Source organism: Psammomys obesus, unplaced genomic scaffold, assembly GCF_907164565.1.
Source record: "Psammomys obesus unplaced genomic scaffold, mPsaObe1.curated_primary_1811, whole genome shotgun sequence".
NCBI lineage: Eukaryota > Metazoa > Chordata > Mammalia > Rodentia > Muridae > Psammomys > Psammomys obesus.
In genome coordinates this window covers 4,102,138-4,122,935 of record NW_026587215.1, presented here as the reverse complement: position 1 = coordinate 4,122,935, position 20,798 = coordinate 4,102,138, and the positions used below count along the sequence as shown (strand labels likewise).

Sequence of the window (20,798 nt, the reverse complement as noted above, 5' to 3'; positions counted from 1 at the left end):
TTGCCCTGTGGCTGGCACAGGCACAGGGGCTTTTTCTCTCTCCTCAATCACCCTGGTAGTCCCCCCTCCTCACAGGACTTCACACACATGAGGTCTCAACAACATTCACTGGGTTCTTGACTGAGCATAGAGGAAGGTGAGGAAGGGTGGATGACTGAACTCACTTTGGCGAGGTCGAGGTCTGCCTGCTTCCGGTGTCTCCAGAAGGTGACTGAGGAGCGTGAGTGGGGGCGGATCACCGGCTCCCCATGGACCAGCAGCTTCACAAAGACGCTCAAGACAATCACGCCATTTACCAGCCACAGGAGGAGAGTTGGCATCATCCAGTCAAACCAGCCCCCAGAACCTAGAGAGTGGCATCTTAGCTGAGACTGCCAGGAAGGACCTTGAGGAACAGCAAGGCACCTGACGGACTCCAGAGTGTGAGATCAAAGAGCCTTCTGGCTTATTTTCAGAGGAAACGGTAGATACTCCAGTAGCCTAAATAGTAATCCTTCTGGCACCAGGCGCTGAGTGCCACAAATACCAGTTAAAGGAAACTAGGCCACTGATTTCACATCTGACATATGCCACACAGCCCCTCAAACAAGCCCCCTGCCCAAATATTTCACCCCCAACCCATGGTAACTGTAAAAAGCAGATTCCAGACTGGTTTTGCTTATCCCAACCAAATGTAAGTTTGGCTTATTTCACATAACTTAGGCCAGCCCCTGTGGGAAGCAAGCAGGTAGGAGGCCCATCCCTCCTTTTGGACTAGGCAGATCTAGCGCGTAGTTTTCACACAGGGTCTTTTGCCCCAGCAGTTCACCTAACCCAAGGCAGCATTAGGGGACCCACCTACCTGACTCCAGTGACAGTACACTGCGGCCAGAGCCTGAATATGGGTGCTGGTCAGCGTCGTGGGCCCCTCCCCATTGCAGCAAGGAAGTCAAGGGGTTAAAGGAGAGGCCCAAGAAGGTGAGGACACATAAGAGAATTCGAGACCGGTCCACCATGCCCAGTGCCACAGGAGGAGAATCTGGTTCATCTTTGACCTTCAAAACAGCAGCTCATGGTTAGAACCATCACCATTGCATCCTTATGGCAACAGTGGTCGAATAAGACGGCCCCTCCTGTCTCAAGCATTTGCTACTTGGTACCCAGTTGGTGGCTGTATTAATGTGTCACTTGGGGTTGGCCTGAGATTGCAAACCGCCCCTGACATAGCCAGTGTGCGCTCTCTGCCTCCTTCCTGGAGATCCGGATGTGAGCTCTCGGCTACTCTGCCACCATAGATGCTAACCCTCTAAATTCAGAAGTCTAATTAAACACTTTCTTTTTATAAGTTGTCCTGGTCATGGCGACCTGTCATGGCAACAAAAAAGTAACTAATACACTTTGTTTGTATACATACACCAAGAAGCAGACTTCAAACTCAAGACCATTAGGGCAGAGAGGAATAAAGACAGAAGGGACCTAAAATCCACAATTCACAAACCGTTGCTGGAATAACCTTGCTATTCTGACTGAGTATACTCCAAAGAAGAAAAGCAAAGAGAACACAATCTTACTATGTACTTCTGGTTGGCCCAGAACTCTCTGTGTAAGCCAGGATAACCCTTGGACTCCCAGACCTGCCTGTCTCTGTCTTCTGAGTGCCAGGCCAACTCTCTTACAAAATTGATCTCTACCACAATAGAGAACAAACTGGGGTTGGAGATGTGGACTTCAATGAACACTTTCAGGATTATAAAAACTCAAACCACTGTGTTGTACACCTAACAGTGACCTGACAAAAAATAAATAAAAAAAAGTAAGAGTCCCGTGGAAAGAATTACAAATCTGACCCACCACATCTGACCTTTTGATGTGGGTTCTGGAACTCAGAGGCTCAAGGCTGCGTGGTTATTAGCACTTATACCTGCTGAGCCATCTCATCGGCCCTAAAAGTAGCTCTTTTGTTGCTTTTACGTCAGACTTCAAGAATGACGAAAAACCAGGCTTTGGAGTATAGGAGTGGACTTTCTCAAAGGGAGGATGCTTTTGCTCATGGATTCTAAGGGTTTAGTCCACCACACCAGGAGAGCCATGCGACAGAGCTGAAGGGTTTCTCTCACCTCAGCGGCGAGGAAACAGAGAGAGAATGTGGTGGCTGAGTTAGCTAAGCCTAGAATGAGCTTTCTGTGACTCATTCATTTTCCAGGCAGAACTGGAGGCAGAGGCCCTAGAGGTTTCAGGTGAGGCAGGGGTGAGGCAGGGGACCGGGGCCAAGGCTTTCCCCAAGCCCCGATGCACACACTCCAAACTGTATGTCATATGGACTACTGTGACCAAACAGGATCATATTACAAAACATTTCAAAAGAATGTTTGCTTCGTGCTGGCCAGGTGGACCTCTGTAAGTCTGAGGCCAGCCTGGTCTACAGAGAGAACATAGAGACTTCCAGGCCTCCAGCTAGAACTCCATGGGGAGACCGTGTCTTTACAGAGAAAGAAAGAAAGCATGCACAGAGCCCTGGGCACGGCCCCTCAGCAGCACATACATCAAAGGCACTGGCAGTGCCTGCAGTCCCAGCACTCGGCAGGTCGGTCAGAAAGATCAGGGGGTCAAGGTTATTCTAACTGCATAGCAACTTCTAGGCAACATGATGACCTTCAAAACGACAAAACCATATGCTAGCGTGAAACCATATGCTTCTGGAGTTAGAGCCTCAATGTCAAGATGGATCCAGAGTCTCCAAAGGTTCCGGGAAAGTCACTGCGCTTAGGGCCTCTTCTAACTAACTCCATTAAAACTTCAATTGCCATGGGTTTTTTTGTTCAGGGGCCATTTAAGAGCCTTTGGTTTGTGGAATGCTGTTAGATTGCAAATTGTAGTTGTTTCCGGAAAGAGTACCCAGAGGCGGCCTCGCTCTAAACTGGCAGAGCAGCCTCAGAAAGTGGTCTTGCCAGGCCCATTATGGGCAGGAAAAGTAATGGAGCGCATCCAGCTGCTCCCAGAGCCCACCGCCTGACAGCTGCTCGGTGTCCTCATTCAAGAGCTGGCACTCATCCCTCTATGATGGGGTCTGTGTCCTCATCCAGAGTCAGTTTGTCCCTTTTTGGATGTTTTTTTTTTTAAAGATGGTCTTGCTAAGTAGCTCAGGCCTGCTTGAAACTCAAGATCCAACTTGCCTCAGCCTCCCCCCCCCTTTTTTTTTTTTTTACAACCTCGCTCTCTTTTTGTTTTGTTTTAAGATAGGGTTTCTCTGTGTAGCCTTGTCTGTCCTGAATTTGCTTTGTAGACCAGGCTGGCCTTAAACTCACAGAGCTCTGGTTGTCCTCTGTCTCCCTGAGTGCTAGGATTACAGGTGTGCGCCACCTCGCCCAGCTGGCCTCCCCCATTTTAACCACTGGACCCATTATCTCTCTGTAGCCGCTATTTCTTTCTGGAAAACAAGAGAATCTGAGGGTGAGAAATTTCAAAAGCTCCTACCTTCGCATCATCTAGCAGAGGACTTCCTGGCTCAGAGTCAATGGAATAGGGGGAGAAGCCAGCTTGGGACCCGGAGTCAGAGGCCGGGGGAGACATCAGGAGGACATTCTGATTAAAGTCATCAATCTTCAAGTCCACATCATTGTCCACCAGACTGCCTAAGTCGATGCCCTTCAGGAGCTCTGCAAAGAAAATCGCCCCCCTAGAAAACTATCCATTTTTACCAAGTCCCACATGGGCAGGGCCTCATACACGTTTGGGTCCCTGCTAGTGTCCATCATAGGACTTCTCCAAACAACTGTGAGGCCTGACAGCCCTTACTCAATGGCAGACTTACTGTTCTTTTGATTTGCCAGCTTCAGCACCATGTTCTCCTGGCGTAGCTTGTGATTGACTTGCTGTAGGTATTTGATGTAATCAATGGCCTTCCTGAGGACACCAGACTTGTGCATCTGGAAAGGCAGGCAGATGAAACACAGTTAAAGCTGTGCAAGCTGGAGCAATGAGAGCAGATTCCCAGACCTCATGAGAGGGGAGAACAGCATTGAACTCTGGTTCAAATGCTGGTAATCCAGACAAAACTCACCCTAACGCTGAACCCGTTTCCTTTTTTTTGTTTTTTTTTTTTGTTTTTGTTTGGTGAGGTGATGGCAGTACTAGGGACTGGACCAAGGATCTGGCACATTCTAGCTCTATATGAGCTAAATCATAACCCTCCCTCTAATCCTTAACATGTAAATAATGATAGCATGTAAACCATAGGCTGGTAGTAAGGTCTTCATGAGACAATACATGTTAAGAGTTTAGCCTTGAGCCTGGCATATAATTGACATAAATAAATATATGGCTATATTAATTCTTATAATAATATAGCATAAAAACAAACTTTAAGAAAAACAATGGCAAACAAGCAAGATAGCATTGAAGGCTGTGTGCAGTGATATATACTTTTAATCCAGCGCAAGGCAGAGGCAGGCAGATCTTTGAGTTCAAATCCTGCCTGCTCTTCATTGAGAGTTCCAGGCCAGTCAGGGCTAATGAGACCCAGGCTAATAAACACACAAACAAAACTAGTATTGTGCTGGAAATGTAGTTTAATGATAGAGCGGTTACTCAGAAGTATGAAACCATGGTATTCATCTCTGGTACTACCACAAAAACCCAGAGCAGCATTTCTAGATAGCTATTATATATATATATATATATATTTTTTTTTAACTTAAGATTTATACCTATACCCTTGTAAACTACAGTTTAAAGGACTTCCTTTTAAAATAGAGTTTTGTTGTTTTAGGTAAACAAAACCCTCCCGTTTCCCACGAGACACAGTCACTGAAAAAACTATATATAAAAAATTAATTTCCTCTGCTTTGCTCTTAGACAAGAGTCAGTCTTGCCAGGTACAGTGTCACATGCCTGTAATTCCAGCACTCAGGGAGGCAGAAACAGGTGGACCGCTATAAGTTCAAGGCCAGCCAGGTCTACAAAGTATACAGAGAAATCCTGTCTTGGGGGGAGCGCCAGTCTCCACTCTGGCTTCTCCCCCTAAAAGGGAACACGTCTAAAAATATGTCAAGAATGTTCTCAGTTGCCTACAAGGTACATAGTCTCCTATGCTGGGCACTAGGTAAGATGCTGTATCTCCTCTAATAGCGAGTGTCAGAGCAGAGCACCCTCTCACACTGGGTGTCATAGTCACAGCACAGCACAGGGGTGTCAAAGCCACCAGAAGGTGGCCACATCATCAGCTCTCAACATTCCACTTACACTAGGTAGTAATTTGCACTTATTTATTAAAGATTTCCTTTTATTTTATATGTATGGGTATTTTGCCTGCTTTCATCTGTGCCTGGTGCTTGAGGAGATACAAAGAGGGCGCAGGATCCCCAGAACAGGTCCCCTGAAAAGCAGCACTTGCTCTCAATTGCTCAGCTACTTCACTCATTCACTCATGAAACTGACTTTTAGCCCTGACTGGCCTAGAATGTGCAATCCACCTACCTCGTCTCCTGAATGCCAGGATTATCAACATATGCTAGCACACCTGGGCAATATTTTGTAATCCTGTCAAACACCAAGATACTTCACGAAAAGGGTACCCTGAACTCATTTTCATGTCCACCCAGCCTAAGTCTGAATCTTCCCTAATTCCATGACGAAGACAGAGGAGACACTGGGGCACGAATCAACACTGATCTAGGCACTTACCTTGGCATCTGTTCCCATAACCAAGTCCTTCAGCTCTATGATTTTGTCATTGATAGAGGACCGGTATCGCTTTTCAATGATATTGTGTGTTGTCCGCCTCTCTCCTTCTTTGGGGGGCTCGAGCTGCTTTACGCCCCCAGGCACTTGCTTAATGGGAACTTTCTCTTGTCCCATCATTACAGGCATCGTGGTCAGAATAGTCCCGTTGCTGCCCACCAGGGTCTAGAACAAGGGCAGAATTACCCCTTTGTTAGTTTAAATACGGTAACTCCACAGCGACACAGAACAGCTTGCTACCACGGATGGGGCAGGATGGGGCATCACGCGGTAGTCCTTCGTGTCTTCTGATTCCCTCCTCGGCTAGGAAGGCCAGGGCCCGAAAGACCTCAAGAGCTATGGCACACCAGCTTCTATCTTCCCTCTCAGGATCACCGTCAGTAAACTACCACCAAAAGGTTAGTGCAGCCTTCACTTCTGACCTGGGGTTGCTAGGAAAACGCTGTCAAACGTCAGCCACTCTGAACACACGCACATATAAACTACATTAGCCGGACCCAGAGGCAACTTCCTCTGAGTGGGTGATGCCTTCCCCCTCCCCCCCTTCTCAAATGACAAGCAAATTCCTACATCTCTCTGTATGGTCTGACCACCAGGGAGTACGACGGTGACACTCATGTTTTCACTCAGAGCTCTTCTCACCGCTAGTCAGGTCCAGCACAGAGCTCCTGTCCCTATTTCTACTTTCCTCTGCTTCTTTTTACTAACTTTTGTTCTTTTCTTCTTCAATAAATGCCTTCAGTATCCAAATGGTCAATAAGAAGACAAAACCCTGCTCTACTTTATTAGAATTAGAAATAATCAAGTAGGCTGCTCGTGCTGGCACACGCCTTAAATCCCAGCACTGGGGGGGGACAGAGACAGGTGGATCTTTGTGAGTTCCAAGCCATCCAGGGAAACCTATTAAGACACTATCTCAAAAACGTCAGGTAGGATGGTATGATGATACTATACTCCGGCCCTCAGAGGGTCACACAGGAAGATTCTGAGTTTGAAGTTGACCTGGGCTACACTGAGAGACCTTATACAAAAGCAAATAAACAGGGCTGAGGAAATGGCTCAGTAGTCAAGAGCATTGGCTACTCTTCCAGAGGATCCAAGTTAATTCCCAGTACCCACATGGGAACTCACAACTGCCGGTAAGTCTCGTTTCAAGGGATCTCACACCCTCACACAGACATACATGTAGGCAAAACACCAATGCACGTAAAAACAAACAAATAAATGAAACTATAATTTACATATAACAAATATTATTTTTAGAACTGTGATGACATTTTACATGAGTGTAACATGTAGCAACCAAGTCAAAACGAAGACACTTCACCATACTGAATGTTCCCTATCCTCTGCCCTGTAACCCTGCTGCCAACCACTACAGCTGTGCTTCATCTCGAGCCCATTACTAATGGGATTACCAGCATGTACTCCTGAGACAGGCTTCTTTTGCTCTCTATCACTTTGAGGTTTGGCCAGATTGCCTTCCGCATCAATCACCTCTTTTCTTATTGTTGGGAACACTTTCATCCTACAGGTGTAGTTCTTTGTTCTCCTATGGATGGACATTTAGATCGTTTCTAGTTCTTGACTAGTCCCAAGGTTGCCTATGTAGTTGAGGATGACCTTGAACTTTGGAGCTTCCCATTTCCACCTCTCCAGTTAGGGGGTTATAGTCATGTGACACTGTGCCCTGTTTTTGTGCTGGGGACTGAACCCAGAGCCTAAAGCATGCTAGGCAAGGACTCCATTAACTGGCTACATCTCCACCCCTAGTTCTTGATTTTTATGAATGAAGCTAATGCTTCGAAATTTAAATAATCTTTTAATCAAAGGAGCTGGAATCCTATAACTAAAGGATGGTGCTCTCCTTGTCTTTCTTGACATCTCTGTCTGTCTGGTGGCCCTAGAGTCCTTTAGAAGTCAAACATCCAAGGCAACAATGGTACCTAAAAGACAATGGTTCTGTGTGGAGCTCTTGCCCAGCAGCAGGACTCATCTTTTCCAGCCCCTTACAAGATCCCAAGACTTCATATAATATACTCCGGCAACATTGCTTCAAGGGAAGAAGCAAAACTAAAAGTGAAGTGATATCTACCATCTGACGAACACATCCTATAAAGCTCCCAACTTCTCAGCAGTGGGCTTTAGGAACCCTGAAGTGCGTGGAAAGAGAAGCGGCTCTTACTGGTACTTGAAGAGCGGCCGTCTGGATGGGGGTGGTGAGGGCAGTGAGGGCCGGGTTCTGGACTGCAGCCATAACAGGGCTGCCATCTGTTTTCAGCGTGGTCAAAACAAGGGAATCTGTCTTAATGATTTGAGGCTGAACCAGGACCTACAAGAAAGACAAAGAAGGAGCATTATTTTCCTGTCTTCATTTTTGTTGCAAAAGCTCACCACAAAAGAATAAGAAAACATTTTCATGAACTGAAAACAACAAACAAAGAACAACAAAAAGGAAATCCCCTACAGACATTTCTTTCCCAAAGTTGGCAGTTAGTGCAGCCTGCATCCTGTGTTGAAGGAGAGGGAGGGACAGCTAGCAAGAGGTTTAGGGCTTCCAGGACAGCAATGCGACTGTGTGGCAGCAACAGAGCAAGCATGGGTCACAACAGAAAGCTGAGAGACAGCTGGCTTTGCACAGATTCAGGAGAGCCAGGAACATGGGTAAGAAGTAAACATGAGACACACAGGTTGTATTTGTTTTTAAGATCAGTTAATTTGGGGCCATCGAGAAGGCTCAACAGTGAAGATGCCTGCAGCCCAGCTTGATGATCTGAGTCTGACTCCCAGGACTCACAGGGCGGAAGGAGAAAACCAACTTCTGAAAGTTGTCTTCTGACCCCCACGCGTGTGCACCCACCCACCCACATATACATGCATGCAAAATAAAAACCTTAAAATGTAATAAAAAGACTCACTTGTTGGTAAGAAAATGTAAGTAAGCTCATATGCCATATTGCATGTGTGAAGTGAATGCACACATCTGTGCAGAGACACAGACCTATCTGAGCATAGAAAGGCCAGAGCAGGACATCAAGCCTTACTGCCTCTCTTAGTGAACTAAAAGCTTCCATCCTGGCTATCAGCCTTTCAGTGGACTGGCAGGCCAGTGAGCTCTCAGGATCTGCCTATCTCCCCGTCCCAAGGCTGGGTTTACAGGCACAAGCAGCCACGTCCAACTTTTACATGGGTGCTGGGGATTCAAACACAGGTTCTGATAGATGTGGCGGAGCACTTTTAATCCCAGCACTCGGGAGGCACAGGCAGATGGATGGATCTCTGTGAGTTTGAGACCAGCTTTGTCTACAGACTGAGTTCCAGAGCAGCCAGGGCTAAAAAGAGAGATACCAAATAAAAAACCAAACCAAATCAAACAAACAAACAAACAAAAAAAACCAAACAGAAATTAAAATTAAACATAGGTCCTTTTGCTTACAGAGCAAGCAATCTTACCCTCCAAGCCATCTCCCTAGCCCCCTAAAAATAATACGGATTTACCTCTTCTGTCCCCTCACTGTAAAACAGGAAAAACAAAATTAAGAAAAGATGTGTGAGTGTGTGTGTGAGAGGGGGGTTGTGATGTTTGTATTTTGATGTTAATTACTGGCCCTCAAGATCTGGTTACTGCCAGATACAGCTGTCCTTGTCCTGTAAACCTGCCTAAGACATTATACCTGATTGGTTGATTAAAAGGCCTAAAAGCTGGGCAGGGCAGAATGGGGTAGGCATGGCTAAGGTTCTCAAGCTTTGGGTTCAGGAGAATCACAGGAAAAGAAAGACAAGAAAGGAGCGGGCTGGAGAGATGGCTCAGAAATTAAGAGCACTGTCTGCTCTTCCAAAGATCCAAAGAGTTCAATTCCCAGCAACCACATGGTGGTTCAAAACCATCTATAATGAGATCTGGTGCCCTCTTCTGGCTTGCAGGTTGTTACATGCAGAAAGAACCTTGTATACACAGTAAATAAATAATTAAAAAAAAAGAAAAGAAAGAAAGGAGGAAGGAGGACACCACGATGGGTTAGCGTGGAGAAGAAACCACATTGGCCAGGAGGAAGGATTCCAATGATGGTGTAGAAAGGCCCAGATGAAGAATAGAAGCAAATATTTATAAGATTGTAGGTGGAAAGTAGCCCAGGTAAGAATGGTTAAGGCAGATGGCATTGGATAGGGCCTAAGAGGTGGATGGTGAAGTTACGGAGATAGCGTAGGCGGAATTATCTGCCTAGCCCAAGGTGTTTTAAGGCAATTACAAAATCTAACAGATGTCTATGTCTTATTTATTGTGACAGCAGGTTAAATAATACCTCCGTAATAGTTAATAGGCAAATAATAAAAAAATATTTAGCCCAATGTCATTTTTATAAACAACAACAGGAAGGTCATCTGTGAGAGCCTTACTTTAGCATGTTTCTCTCTAGTTTTATCGTAGGAAGAGGGGCAGGGGGCAATTCGGGTGCCAAAACTCAGCTGTAGAATTCAGAGGGCAGCTTGTAAGAGCTGGTTCTTCCTTGCACTATGTGGCCTGAATTCGGGTTTCTAAGCTCGGTAACGAGTGCCTATGTGCGCGGAGCCATCTGGTTAGCTCTCTTTCCAGGTTTATATACAGATGTGTCAACAGTCACCGTAGCAGCCTTTTCCAAGGATGCCAAAGCATACGTATGGTGAGGCTCAGTCAAACCTCTGCATGACACTCACGGCTGTATCCTGGTGTCCAGGTTCCCTTCTTAGCCCTCCCAGCTGTTCTGTGTGTACCCTCCATGACCCTTCTTAGCATGCAAAAGTTTCCACGGAGGGATACTCGAGTCTCCCTCTAGTACCTCGAGTCCTTTCCAAGCCACCTACCGGGACCTGCTGCACCTGGGGGGCAGCGACTGTCTGCACGGTGGCCGGGGCGAGGGTCTGCAGCGTGCCATTGGCCGTTTGTGTCAACACCCGCTGGGCCTGTACGGTCTGCACCTGCTGCTGGATGGTAACCGGCTGCACCTGGGAGGACGTCACCAGGCTTTGCACTTGAGGCTGCAGGACTTTGGGGAAGAGGAGAAGAGAGTTACACGGCTGAGGGATGCACAGTGTCACTGCAGCTGCAGCGCGACTTGAGGATGGAGTGTCTCCTAATGACTTCGGCTTCCCACCTGCTGCTCAAGAAGATGCACACAGCCATTTACAAGCTGGTTTAGAGACTAGGAACATCCCATAAGGACTGCATCAATATCTGATGGAATGAGTACAAATTGTTTTATTACTCTGGGTGCTGGAGGGAGTGTAAGGGACGCTCCTTGGCAAATGGCTACACCGAAATGGAGTTAATAGATGCTGAGAATCAACAACCCCCTGGAGCCTCGTTGTTTCCCATCCTTTCTAGATGGAAATCTGCTCTGGGATCATGGTCTCTGCTTTCTTCCTCCTCCCCCTCCACCAAAGTCTCAAAACCCACTGGAAAATCACGTGTGTCTTCAAATTGAGAGCAGTACTGAACCTGCCCAGGGCTCCCCACTGTCACAGGATGTAGCACATCACAGAAAGAAAAAGTACTTTAGCAGCTCATTCACTTAACATATACCGCCCGCCTGCCATGAGGGCTGCTATTTAGAGAGGCAGCACCTATTTTAAAAATGGTATTTATCTCCACAGTGCTTGCTTAGCAGTTATCTGCTGGGGGAACAGTTCTCGTCTGTGGATGCCCAGATCTGGCAGCTAACCATGTAAGTTTCGGACCTAATTTTACTGAAGACTCCACTGCTAGTCATCTGGATAAGACTGCCTCTACCATGTTTGGACTCGGAAGTAGGTCTAACAGACAATAAGGTTTTTGAGGAAGGAGACATGTTCCTGCACCATTCTGCCAATGATCAGCAACTTGTCCGGACGAGACCACACTGAAATTTTTTGTCATGCTCAGAGAAGATAGATCAGCAGTGTCTGTCTGCACACTGGCACAGACACTGTGGCCGCAACCCACCCCCTGACTTCTGAGTCACCTTGAAAGCTGGTTGCTGCATTCTGGTATATCAAAGGCTGCTGGATGATCCTCGTCTGTGGAGCCGTGCTGAATGTTGGGGTGATCATTACTGTCTGCTGCTGCAGCTGAGCTGGAGGTTGAGGCTGGGGCTGAGGTCGGGGCTGGAGAACAGGGGTTGTCCTTGGTGGGGTAGGAGAGACTTTGACCTGTAGGGCTGGAGCCTGAGGGGAGGCAGCTGAGGGAGAGAAGGTAGATAATGGGACCTGACTGAATGACCGCTGTACTGCGGGGTCTGTGGCTCCGCCACTGCTGCCTCTGCCACCGCTGCTGCTGCCGCCGCCGCCGCCGCCGCTGCCGCCACTGCCACTGCCACCACCTCCAGGAAAGGAGCTACACAGCTGCTCTGAAAACAAGTCAGGGAACTCTCCCACTTGATTGCTGACGAACTGTAGCATCTCTGTGAACAAAAGAAAAGGAGTAACTTTATTGCTACCCAAAATTTTTGGTTTTTGTCTTTTTGACACAGGGTCTTGCTATGTAGACTTGGTTGGCCTAGAACTCAAAACAATCCTGTTTCAGTCTCCCAAGCTCTGGGATTACAGGTAAGTGCCACTGCAACAGGCTGATAAAACACAAACATCTTTATTTTGTACTTTTCTGACTCCTATGGATTTGTATGTAGTTTCTGGGCAGAGAGAAGTAAGCCTATTGCCTAGAGTCTAGCACCCTTGACCAACCAACAGTTAACTGAGAGCCAGCCTGTGCTGGGAAACTGAACTCAGGGCCTGGTGCATGCTATGCAAGTGTTCTATCACTGGGCTCTACCTTTAGCTTCCCAAATACTAACTTTCAAACTTGATGAAGAAATCGAGTCATTGGTGTTTGGGGGTGACACTCAGCATTTATGTAAATGTACAAGACTCTGGGTTCCATTCCTGGCATTCCTGGCAATATAATACAAAACAAGAAAATAGAGGGCATGAAAATCTAGTGTCTTGTCTTTTCTGAGACAGGCTTTACTCTAGCCGTGGTTGGCCTAGAAATTGCATCACTCCTCCTGCCTCTGCCACCCGAGGGCTGACATTACAGGTGTTAAGTCACCATGTCCAGCTTGCCAATGACTTTGCCAAGGCTATAGCAGAAACGGATTGGGATGGGCCTACACAACCCACCCTACGGCAGGGGGTGGTCAGCACCGCTGTAAAGCTTTGAGAACGGTGGCCTTTGGCCATGAGGGCCCCTCCAGTCTCCGCACTGCTCCTGGTGGTGGTGCTCGAGCTATAACGACCTGTCACTGTACCAGGACTCTATTTCTTCCTGACCCTTTCCTCAATAGGCGCATGGTCTGGTCATCTCTCCAACCATGCCACATACCTGGGTATCACTGGTAACACAGGTAGTCCAAGGCCTGGCGGCACATGCCCATAATTCCAGCACTAAGCCGGCTGAGGCAGGAGCTCAGCTCATTAGTCTGAGTCCAGCAGAGGATACATTCAGCAGTTAAGTTGTCAAGAACTCTTAAGGAGAAGGATGGTAAGAGCATATGTAAAGCCCTGGAAATAACTAGAACCCGGTAACACAAACTGTCAGCACACAGTCAGGATGAGGTACAGTTTTCTTCCATATCATTTCATTTACCACAGAGCCCTGCCTGAAGGCCGAAGTGTAGCAGTTAGCCATGCACCAGATTCTATGCTTTTCAGAGCCCTTGTGGACCTCCAGCTATGTCCTTTTCCCGCGGGGAAAGAAGTCTGTGGGAGCAAGATGTGCCCACTTGGAAACCATGCTTCCCCTTTCCAGCTCTTTTCTAAGTGTCTGGATCCCTTGAGTCCCTGGCCCTCAAAGCCTCAAGCCTTCAAAGGCTTAGCTCCGCTCCACCTACTCCATGACACCTTTGTTTCTTGTGGACGCTTCCTGTGCAAGGGCTGCTCCTTACAAGGTGCAGCTCTGCGCTTCCCTTCACTGCTCACTTTCCTTTCATAACTATGCCTTACATGTACCCATGAAGTTAGTGATGGTTCGTGAAAATCACTAATCCCTCTCTCCAAGCTCCCTCTGCCCGCGACGCTCTCACTTCAAACAATCCACTGCAACCAAAACAGCACCGTGCCTGGCAAGATGACTCAGTGGAAAGAGACACTTCCACCCAGCCTGATGACCGGAGCTTGGTTCCCAGAGTCCACATGGAGGAAAGAAAGAACTGGCTCTCACAAGGTGGCCTGCAGCCTCCACTCATGAGCCATGGACTGTCCACCCACACACAAGGTAACAAATGTAAATAACAATAACGAAAAGATAAAAGCAGCCTCGCAAACCAAGAACTGCCCCCTCCAGATCCCTTCCAGAGAGTCTCTGGAGGTGGGAGGGCTGGGGGATGTCTGAGGAAGGAGAGTGCACATGGGGCAAGCACTGTGTCACTGCAGAGTCTAGGTGTGGTCAAAATGGAGGAAGTGGAGCTCAGCGTATCAGTTGCAGCACTGTAGGTACTCAGGCAGTCCAACCATCCAGGCAAGACTGTCCACCAAGCCTGAGTACTTACGGACACCTCACCACTCTGCTGTGTGGGAGGGAGAAGTGGGCAGATGCCGCCACAGAAACGCAACCCTGTCAACTAAGGCCAATTCCTTGTACACAGTTTCACTAAGAGCTGTCCTTACTCTCAGAACAAAACATGAACGAAATGCCAATCTAGTGCTTGTACAGCAGAACATGAGATTATAGAAAACCTTAAGAAAATCTACAGAACAGCTCAATCTGGGGGGAGGCACAGGCTCTGGCGTGGGCCTGGGTCTCAGGAGAGCAGCCCAAGCTATGAGGACAGACAAATCACTTGCCATGCTCAGTTTCCTCCCACAAAAGGCTTCTGAGAACACGCACTTGATTCTTCGCTCTGAGGGTAAGGAAGAGCATTTATGCAAAGTGCCTGCAAGTGGCAGGCCTTTATAAAGCCCCCTTGGAACACACAGACACTTGAGCCCAAGCGCTCTCAAAAACCCTTTGCCTGGGGAACATACAGGCTGGTGTGCAAAGGTCTCAAGGTTTTAGTTCACAACGCAGGTTAAGAGTATATAGGCAGATGGAATTGAACTGTTGCTTCTGCTGGGTTTTTTTTTTTTTTTTTTTTTTGTCTTAAAGTAACATCCCTTTTAATTCTCACACAGCAACTCTCCAGTGAAGCCATCTGCAGACAGCTGGGCAGCAGGCCCTAACCAAGAGGTAAGGAAAGATGAGCATTTGTGGGAAGGCACTCCACACAGTGACACGAGAGGAACCCCGGTGAGCTGAGGTGCAGGCTCCAGGAACTGTCATGCTCTTTAACTCCACGCTCTGAAGTGTGGGAGCACTGTAATGCCTCCTCACTGTTCCCTGCTCCCTGCTTTGTGTCAGGCGATTACCCGGGCTCTTATTTCCACAGAGAGCCATGAAACCTGGAAAAGTGAGGCCTGGGACAAGGCTTTATGAAGCTTTGAAAAAGGAGTTCATGTTCCAGCTGCAGTTCACAGAGCACAGGGGCAAAGAGGCTCCCCAGAACTGGACCGGCACACCCAGGCTCACCTCACTCCCTCTACAGCATTTCTCCAGCCTTGGCTGTCCCTAGACTTTAAAGCTAAGTTCCTCGGGGCACCGAGAAACAACATGTGAGCTCTGTCTCTTTAAAAGCAAGGAAACAGAACTAGGGGCACTGCAAAGTTTCATGTCTCAGTGAGACACAAGTTCACGCTCCCTCTATGGAGCTTATGACCTAGAGGCAACATCAATTACCCTGGCTGGCTTAGCCAGGAGCGGCTAGTGCACATCAAACAGCCCAAAGCATGATCAGATTACATTTTTATGATTTTAGGTTATGCAAATGGGCAAGTGCAGGCAGGCATTATGCCTAAGGAAGCCGGAAGAGGACACCAGAGGCCCTGAACTGGAGTTACAGATGGTCGTGAGCTGACATGTGGGTTGCTGGGAACTGAACCTGGGTCCTCAGGCAGAGCGGGCAGGGCAACACAGCCACTGAGCTATCACTCCAGGCTCCCATCAGGTTCCTACTGATTAGGAATAAATCCAAAGCTCCCAAATAGAGTAGCAACGCCTTCAAATGACATAGTTGGTTAATAGTCCATCAGGGGTTTGTTATCTAGGCCTGAGAGGCCAGGGAAGAAATCGCTCACAAAGGTCATTATTCTTTGTTGTTGTGAGGGATGGGGTGGATGAAGAGTTAGGACAGGTTTTAATACATCACTTACCACGTAGCTTGGAGTTTACCATGTTGCCAAAGCTGGCCTCCTCAGAGCTGAGGTTAGTGTGCGTGACCACACACAGCAGTCACATGGGTATTTTGCCTGCAAGTGTCTGAGTACTATGCAGTGCTCAGAGGACAGAAGGGGGCGCTGGATCCCCTGGAGTTAGACTGTTACTAGCTGCCATGTGGAGACTGGAAACTAGACATGGGTCCTCTGCAAGCTCTCCAGCCCCACTGTTCTAATACATATTTTATTAATTCTTTGAGACTTATTCATTATGAATGTTGTATTAGATAATATTATGTTTTATTTACCTGGGGGGTAGTTTATGCATACCAGGGCATATGAGTACAGGCAAGGGGCAACTTTTAGGAGTCAGTTTTTTCTTCTTACCAGTGTGTGCTTTAACCCCAGAATTAAGAGGTAAAGACACAGAACTTGGCCCCAAGCTCCATACAGGAAGACATGGCCCTGCTCTGGCTTCCACACAACAAACAGCACATTCACATGCATACACTACTAGGAGCAAAAGCACACAAAAAACCTAGAACAATTTTTTTTCTTTCTTCTTTTTTTTTTTTTATTTTTGGTTTTTCAAGACCGGGTTTCTCTGTGTAGCCTGGCTGTCCTGGAACTTACACTGTAGTCCAGGCTGCCCTCGAACTCACAGAGATCTTCCTGCCTCTGACTCCAGAGTGCTGGGATTAAAGGTGTGTACCACCATTGCCCAACAGAGTAAAGTTAATTTGTTTTGTCGTTTTGTTTTTTTCAAGACAAGTGTCTCACTATGTAGCCCTGTCTGTCCTGGACTTGCTTTGTTTGACTAGGCTGCTCAGAGATTCGCCTGTCTCTGTGTCCCAAGCACTGGGTTTAAAGATGTGCACTACCACTGCCTGGCTCTAGAACAATTGTTCTCCCTCCCTTCCTTTCTTCCTATCTCTCTTTCTTTTTTCTTTCTTTCTTGAGACAGGGTTTTTCTGTGTGGCCTTAGCTGTCCTGGACTCACTCTGTAGACCAGGCTGGCCTCACAGAGTGCCACCACGCCCAGCTTCCAGAGCTCTTCTCAGTGTGGTCTCCTGGTTGCTTTCTATCAGCCTCTCTTCCTTCTTTCCCAGACACCCAGAAGGTATCTCTGCAGCTCTAGGAAAAAAAGAAGTGAACAGAGAACAAAGTCTGGGATTCTTTAGTCCCCAGAGCATAAGACCAGAGACAGTTCTAACAGTCTCATCTAGGAGAGCTATTTTTAACACCATTTTCAATGGTTTTTCTTCTCTGCCACAAGTTCACCCTGAAATGGACAGGCATTTTACCATTCCACTCCACACCTTGCTCTGAATTCAACTACTCTTCTTTTGGATAGTAATCAGCTTTGAGAATCTGGCACACTTGCCTTTCAGATCAGATAGACGCCCTGGAACTAGAGTCACAGATGGATGTGAGCTGCCATGTGCAGCAGGGAACCGGCCTCAAGTCCTCTACAGAACTGCTGAGCCAACTCTCCAGTTCCAAACCAAAGGTTCCTACCAATTGTTCTGACTCTTTTTCTTTCAAGGAATTATTTATGAACAGTGCCTGTGTCTGTCTGTCTGTTTGTCCAACTTATGTGGGTACTCCAGGGCACCAGTCAGAGTTCCTTGAGCTCAACAGTTACAGGTGGCTGTGAGCCACCTGTTGTGGGTGCTGGGAACTGAATTTTGGTCCTCTGGAGGAGCGGTAAGTACTCTTTAGCTTCCGAGCCATTTCTCTAGGCACAGAGTCTCCAACTCTTAATGGTTTCTTTCACTTCCCACTCACTAGAATTTCCTATCTACCCTTGAAAGCTACCTCCTTCCTTTTCTGCACAAGCTTGTGGGTGGAGATTCATTCTCAGAATAAGACTGCCATGCCCTGACCCTTCTGCTTTAAACCACCTTCATTCTTTCTCCAAGCTCTGCTTCATCATTCTACGTCAAAACTACGTACTGGCTCGTACCAAGAACTCTCCACCTCACATCCACTTATCTGCTAGCTCTGGCACACCGGGCTTCTTTTAGAAGAACATAGACTTGGGATTTAGCTTAGTGGTACAGCAGCTGACCAACAACACACAGAGTGCCAGGTTCTACAAACAAGACCCAAAAGCCAGGTGCTGACACATGCCCAGAATTCCAGCATTCAAGGGGCCAAGGCAAGAGAGTGTCAAAACAGCCCGGAACATGCAGCAAGGCTGTGTGGAAAACGACAAAGGCTGGAGAGATGCGTCAGTGCTTAAGAGCACCGCGGCTCTTTCAGGGTACTGCTTGGGCTTGATCCCCAGCACCCACCTGGTGGGCGGCTCATAACCTGCAACTCCAGTCTCAGGGGATTCGATGCCTCCTCTGGCCTCCGGGGACCAGGCATGTACATGGTGCACAGGCCTACATGCAGTTTATTTACATGCATGCAAAACACTCATTGCATAAAATAAATCTCATTTACAAGTCAAAAGAAATAAAGGAGGGCCGGCAGGATGGCCCAGTGACTAAAGAAGTCTGTCGGCAAGCCTGATGACCCGAGCTGATCCTTGGAATATGGATGGTGGGAGAGAACTGACTCTAGTAGGTTATACTGTGACCTCCATGGCTCCCCCACCCCAAATAAATAGGCAAACAATTTAAAGAAAAAGCCATTACATTATTTCATGTCTAAAAGTAAAATTTATTTTCTAATTTTCTAGTTAGAAATCATGTTCATGTTTTGTTTAAATGTATCAACTGACAGCTGCCCCCCCCCATCTTTATTTGGTGTGTGTAGGGCATTGAGATAGGGTCCCATATATCCCAGGCTAGTCTTGAACTCCCTATGTAGCTGAAGACGGCACTGAACTCCTGATTCTCCTGCCCCACCTCCTAAATACCAACATTACAAACATGTGTCACCATGCCTGGCTTCCAACTATTTATTGTTTGTTTGTTTTTGTCTGCTTTTGCTTTTTTCTCTGAGACTGGGTGTCTCTGTTAATGTACCCAGCTGTCCTAGAACCCCATCTGTAGACCAGGCTGTCCTTGAACTCAGAGCTCCCCCTGCCTCTGCCTCCTGAGTGCTAGTACTAAAGGCATGCATCACCATACTTGGTTCACCAACATGTCTTATATTTTTCACTTATATGAATCACAACTTTGGAGAAAGATGCAATACAGACCTGGGGTGACAATAAAGATGAGAAGAAAGTGTGTTAGAAGGCACGGAGGAAATGACCCACACATTGCTCTCAGTGACAATGGAAGAGGTCTGGGGAAGGAGCTCAGTGAATTCTGGGGTTCTATCTTCAGTCCCATAAAAACCAACAAACAAGAACTCCCCCAATGCTAACTAAAGAACATCAGTCTTAGGTACACATATGTGGAACTGACGCACCAAGGGAAACAGGAAAGAGATATCCTTGCCTGGTCCGCTGTGCATTTTTTTCTGGGTATACTTTCCTACCCATCTTATTCTCTAAAAGTGACAAGATACTCCTGCCACAGCAGTCTCTCCTTAGCCCCTGCTGCTTTAATAAAGAGCAAGCCAGTGCAGACTCGCATGGAATAAACATGAACCAAGATCCTGCTACATGTCAAACACAAAAAAAACACGCCTCCAAGAGGCAGCCTCTGGTGTTAAAAGCCCGTGCAAACACCTGTGCATGCTGGGCACAAAGCACAGGAATTGTAAAGTTGGGTCTGTTGCTTAAAAAGACACTGCCTTTTCACTGCCGTTATTCTGCCTGTGTTATGAGTTGGTTCATGTTTATTAGTAAAGTATAAACATTGTTGTTGATGTTGAGTTTTTTCTGGAAAACAGTGCTGCCACTGTTATTCTCCTTTTAATGCCTTGTTAGGCACTTTCATACACAATGTTATATAACCCTCAAAATCACCCCACAAGCAAGGCATTTTACATACTGCCTTGCTTTTAAGTGCTTAAATGTGGAGTTGATGGTGCCTAAGAAAACAAGTTAGAGTCCAGAGAGGAGTTCTGCACACAGTCCCAGGCACATAAACGAGAAGACAGACAGGAGTGGGAGCCTTTCATGGGGATGTCCTATGCTCCACTAGGCACACTACTGCAGAAGTTATTCTCATAAATGTACAGACTGTGGTTTCCTTGAAGAACTTTACCACTATGACCGCGCCGTCTCACCGTCGCTGGATTCTAGAATGTTTCAGTAGAGTCCCTACCCATGCAAGACCCCTACCCAGACACTCTAGTTCTTATCTAAGGCTGCTGGTATCCCATTTTTCAAAGGCTATCCCCATGATGTTCCAGTTATTTCTTTGAAATGTCTGAACTCTGAATGCACAGTCGTGAAGAAACGGCTCTGGGTTGATTAGTAACTCTAGTAACAAAAACAGCACCATGACAGCACCCATAGGACACTTCACGGATGTCCTCACGTAATCTCTATAACATTTTGAGGTAGGTGCTATTATCATCCACTTCTCAGGTGAGAAATCAAGGCACAGTGGTTAAGTGACTTGGCTAGGGGTCACGTATCAGATGTTTACGATTCATAACTAGCGAAATTACAGTTATGAAGTAGCCAATTAAAGTACCCTGGCCAGCATCACACACAACTGGCAGGTAGTGGAGCTGGGATTTGAAATCAATCATAGTCACTGCACACTTTGGGTCCATTATCACTCGGATCTCACCAGACCAAGCCTAGCAGCGGCGGACAGGGCGGACACTCAGTGAGCGCTTCTTTCATGAGTGAGCAACAGTGAACACCCAAGCTTGGGAAGGAAAGGATGTGTCATCTAAGCCTTTCCTGTTTCTCCTGGCTCACTATTTGCACCCACTCTGGTGTTTCATGGTTCTCTCTTTTACTCTCTTGAAACAGCAGACTAAAGTTGAGCAAGATGCTCAAGGAGCTGATCCTACATGATTCT

The 20,798-nt window shown here is 47.1% G+C and overlaps 1 protein-coding gene across 2 annotated transcripts in view; it reads right to left on the bottom strand.

Moving 5' to 3' along the window:
* The window catches only part of Srebf2 (sterol regulatory element binding transcription factor 2), a 59,544-nt gene that overhangs the window by 25,187 nt on the left and 13,559 nt on the right, over window positions 1-20,798 (bottom strand). For both annotated transcript variants that reach the window (XM_055602939.1, XM_055602940.1), the window contains exons 2-9: window positions 11,697-12,134; window positions 10,561-10,742; window positions 7,904-8,050; window positions 5,662-5,883; window positions 3,791-3,905; window positions 3,454-3,635; window positions 842-1,034; window positions 165-346 (exon numbers count right to left, since the gene is read on the bottom strand). In XM_055602939.1, the coding sequence (XP_055458914.1) occupies window positions 165-346; window positions 842-1,034; window positions 3,454-3,635; window positions 3,791-3,905; window positions 5,662-5,883; window positions 7,904-8,050; window positions 10,561-10,742; window positions 11,697-12,134 (1,661 nt within the window). The remainder of the gene's footprint in view (window positions 1-164; window positions 347-841; window positions 1,035-3,453; window positions 3,636-3,790; window positions 3,906-5,661; window positions 5,884-7,903; window positions 8,051-10,560; window positions 10,743-11,696; window positions 12,135-20,798) is intronic.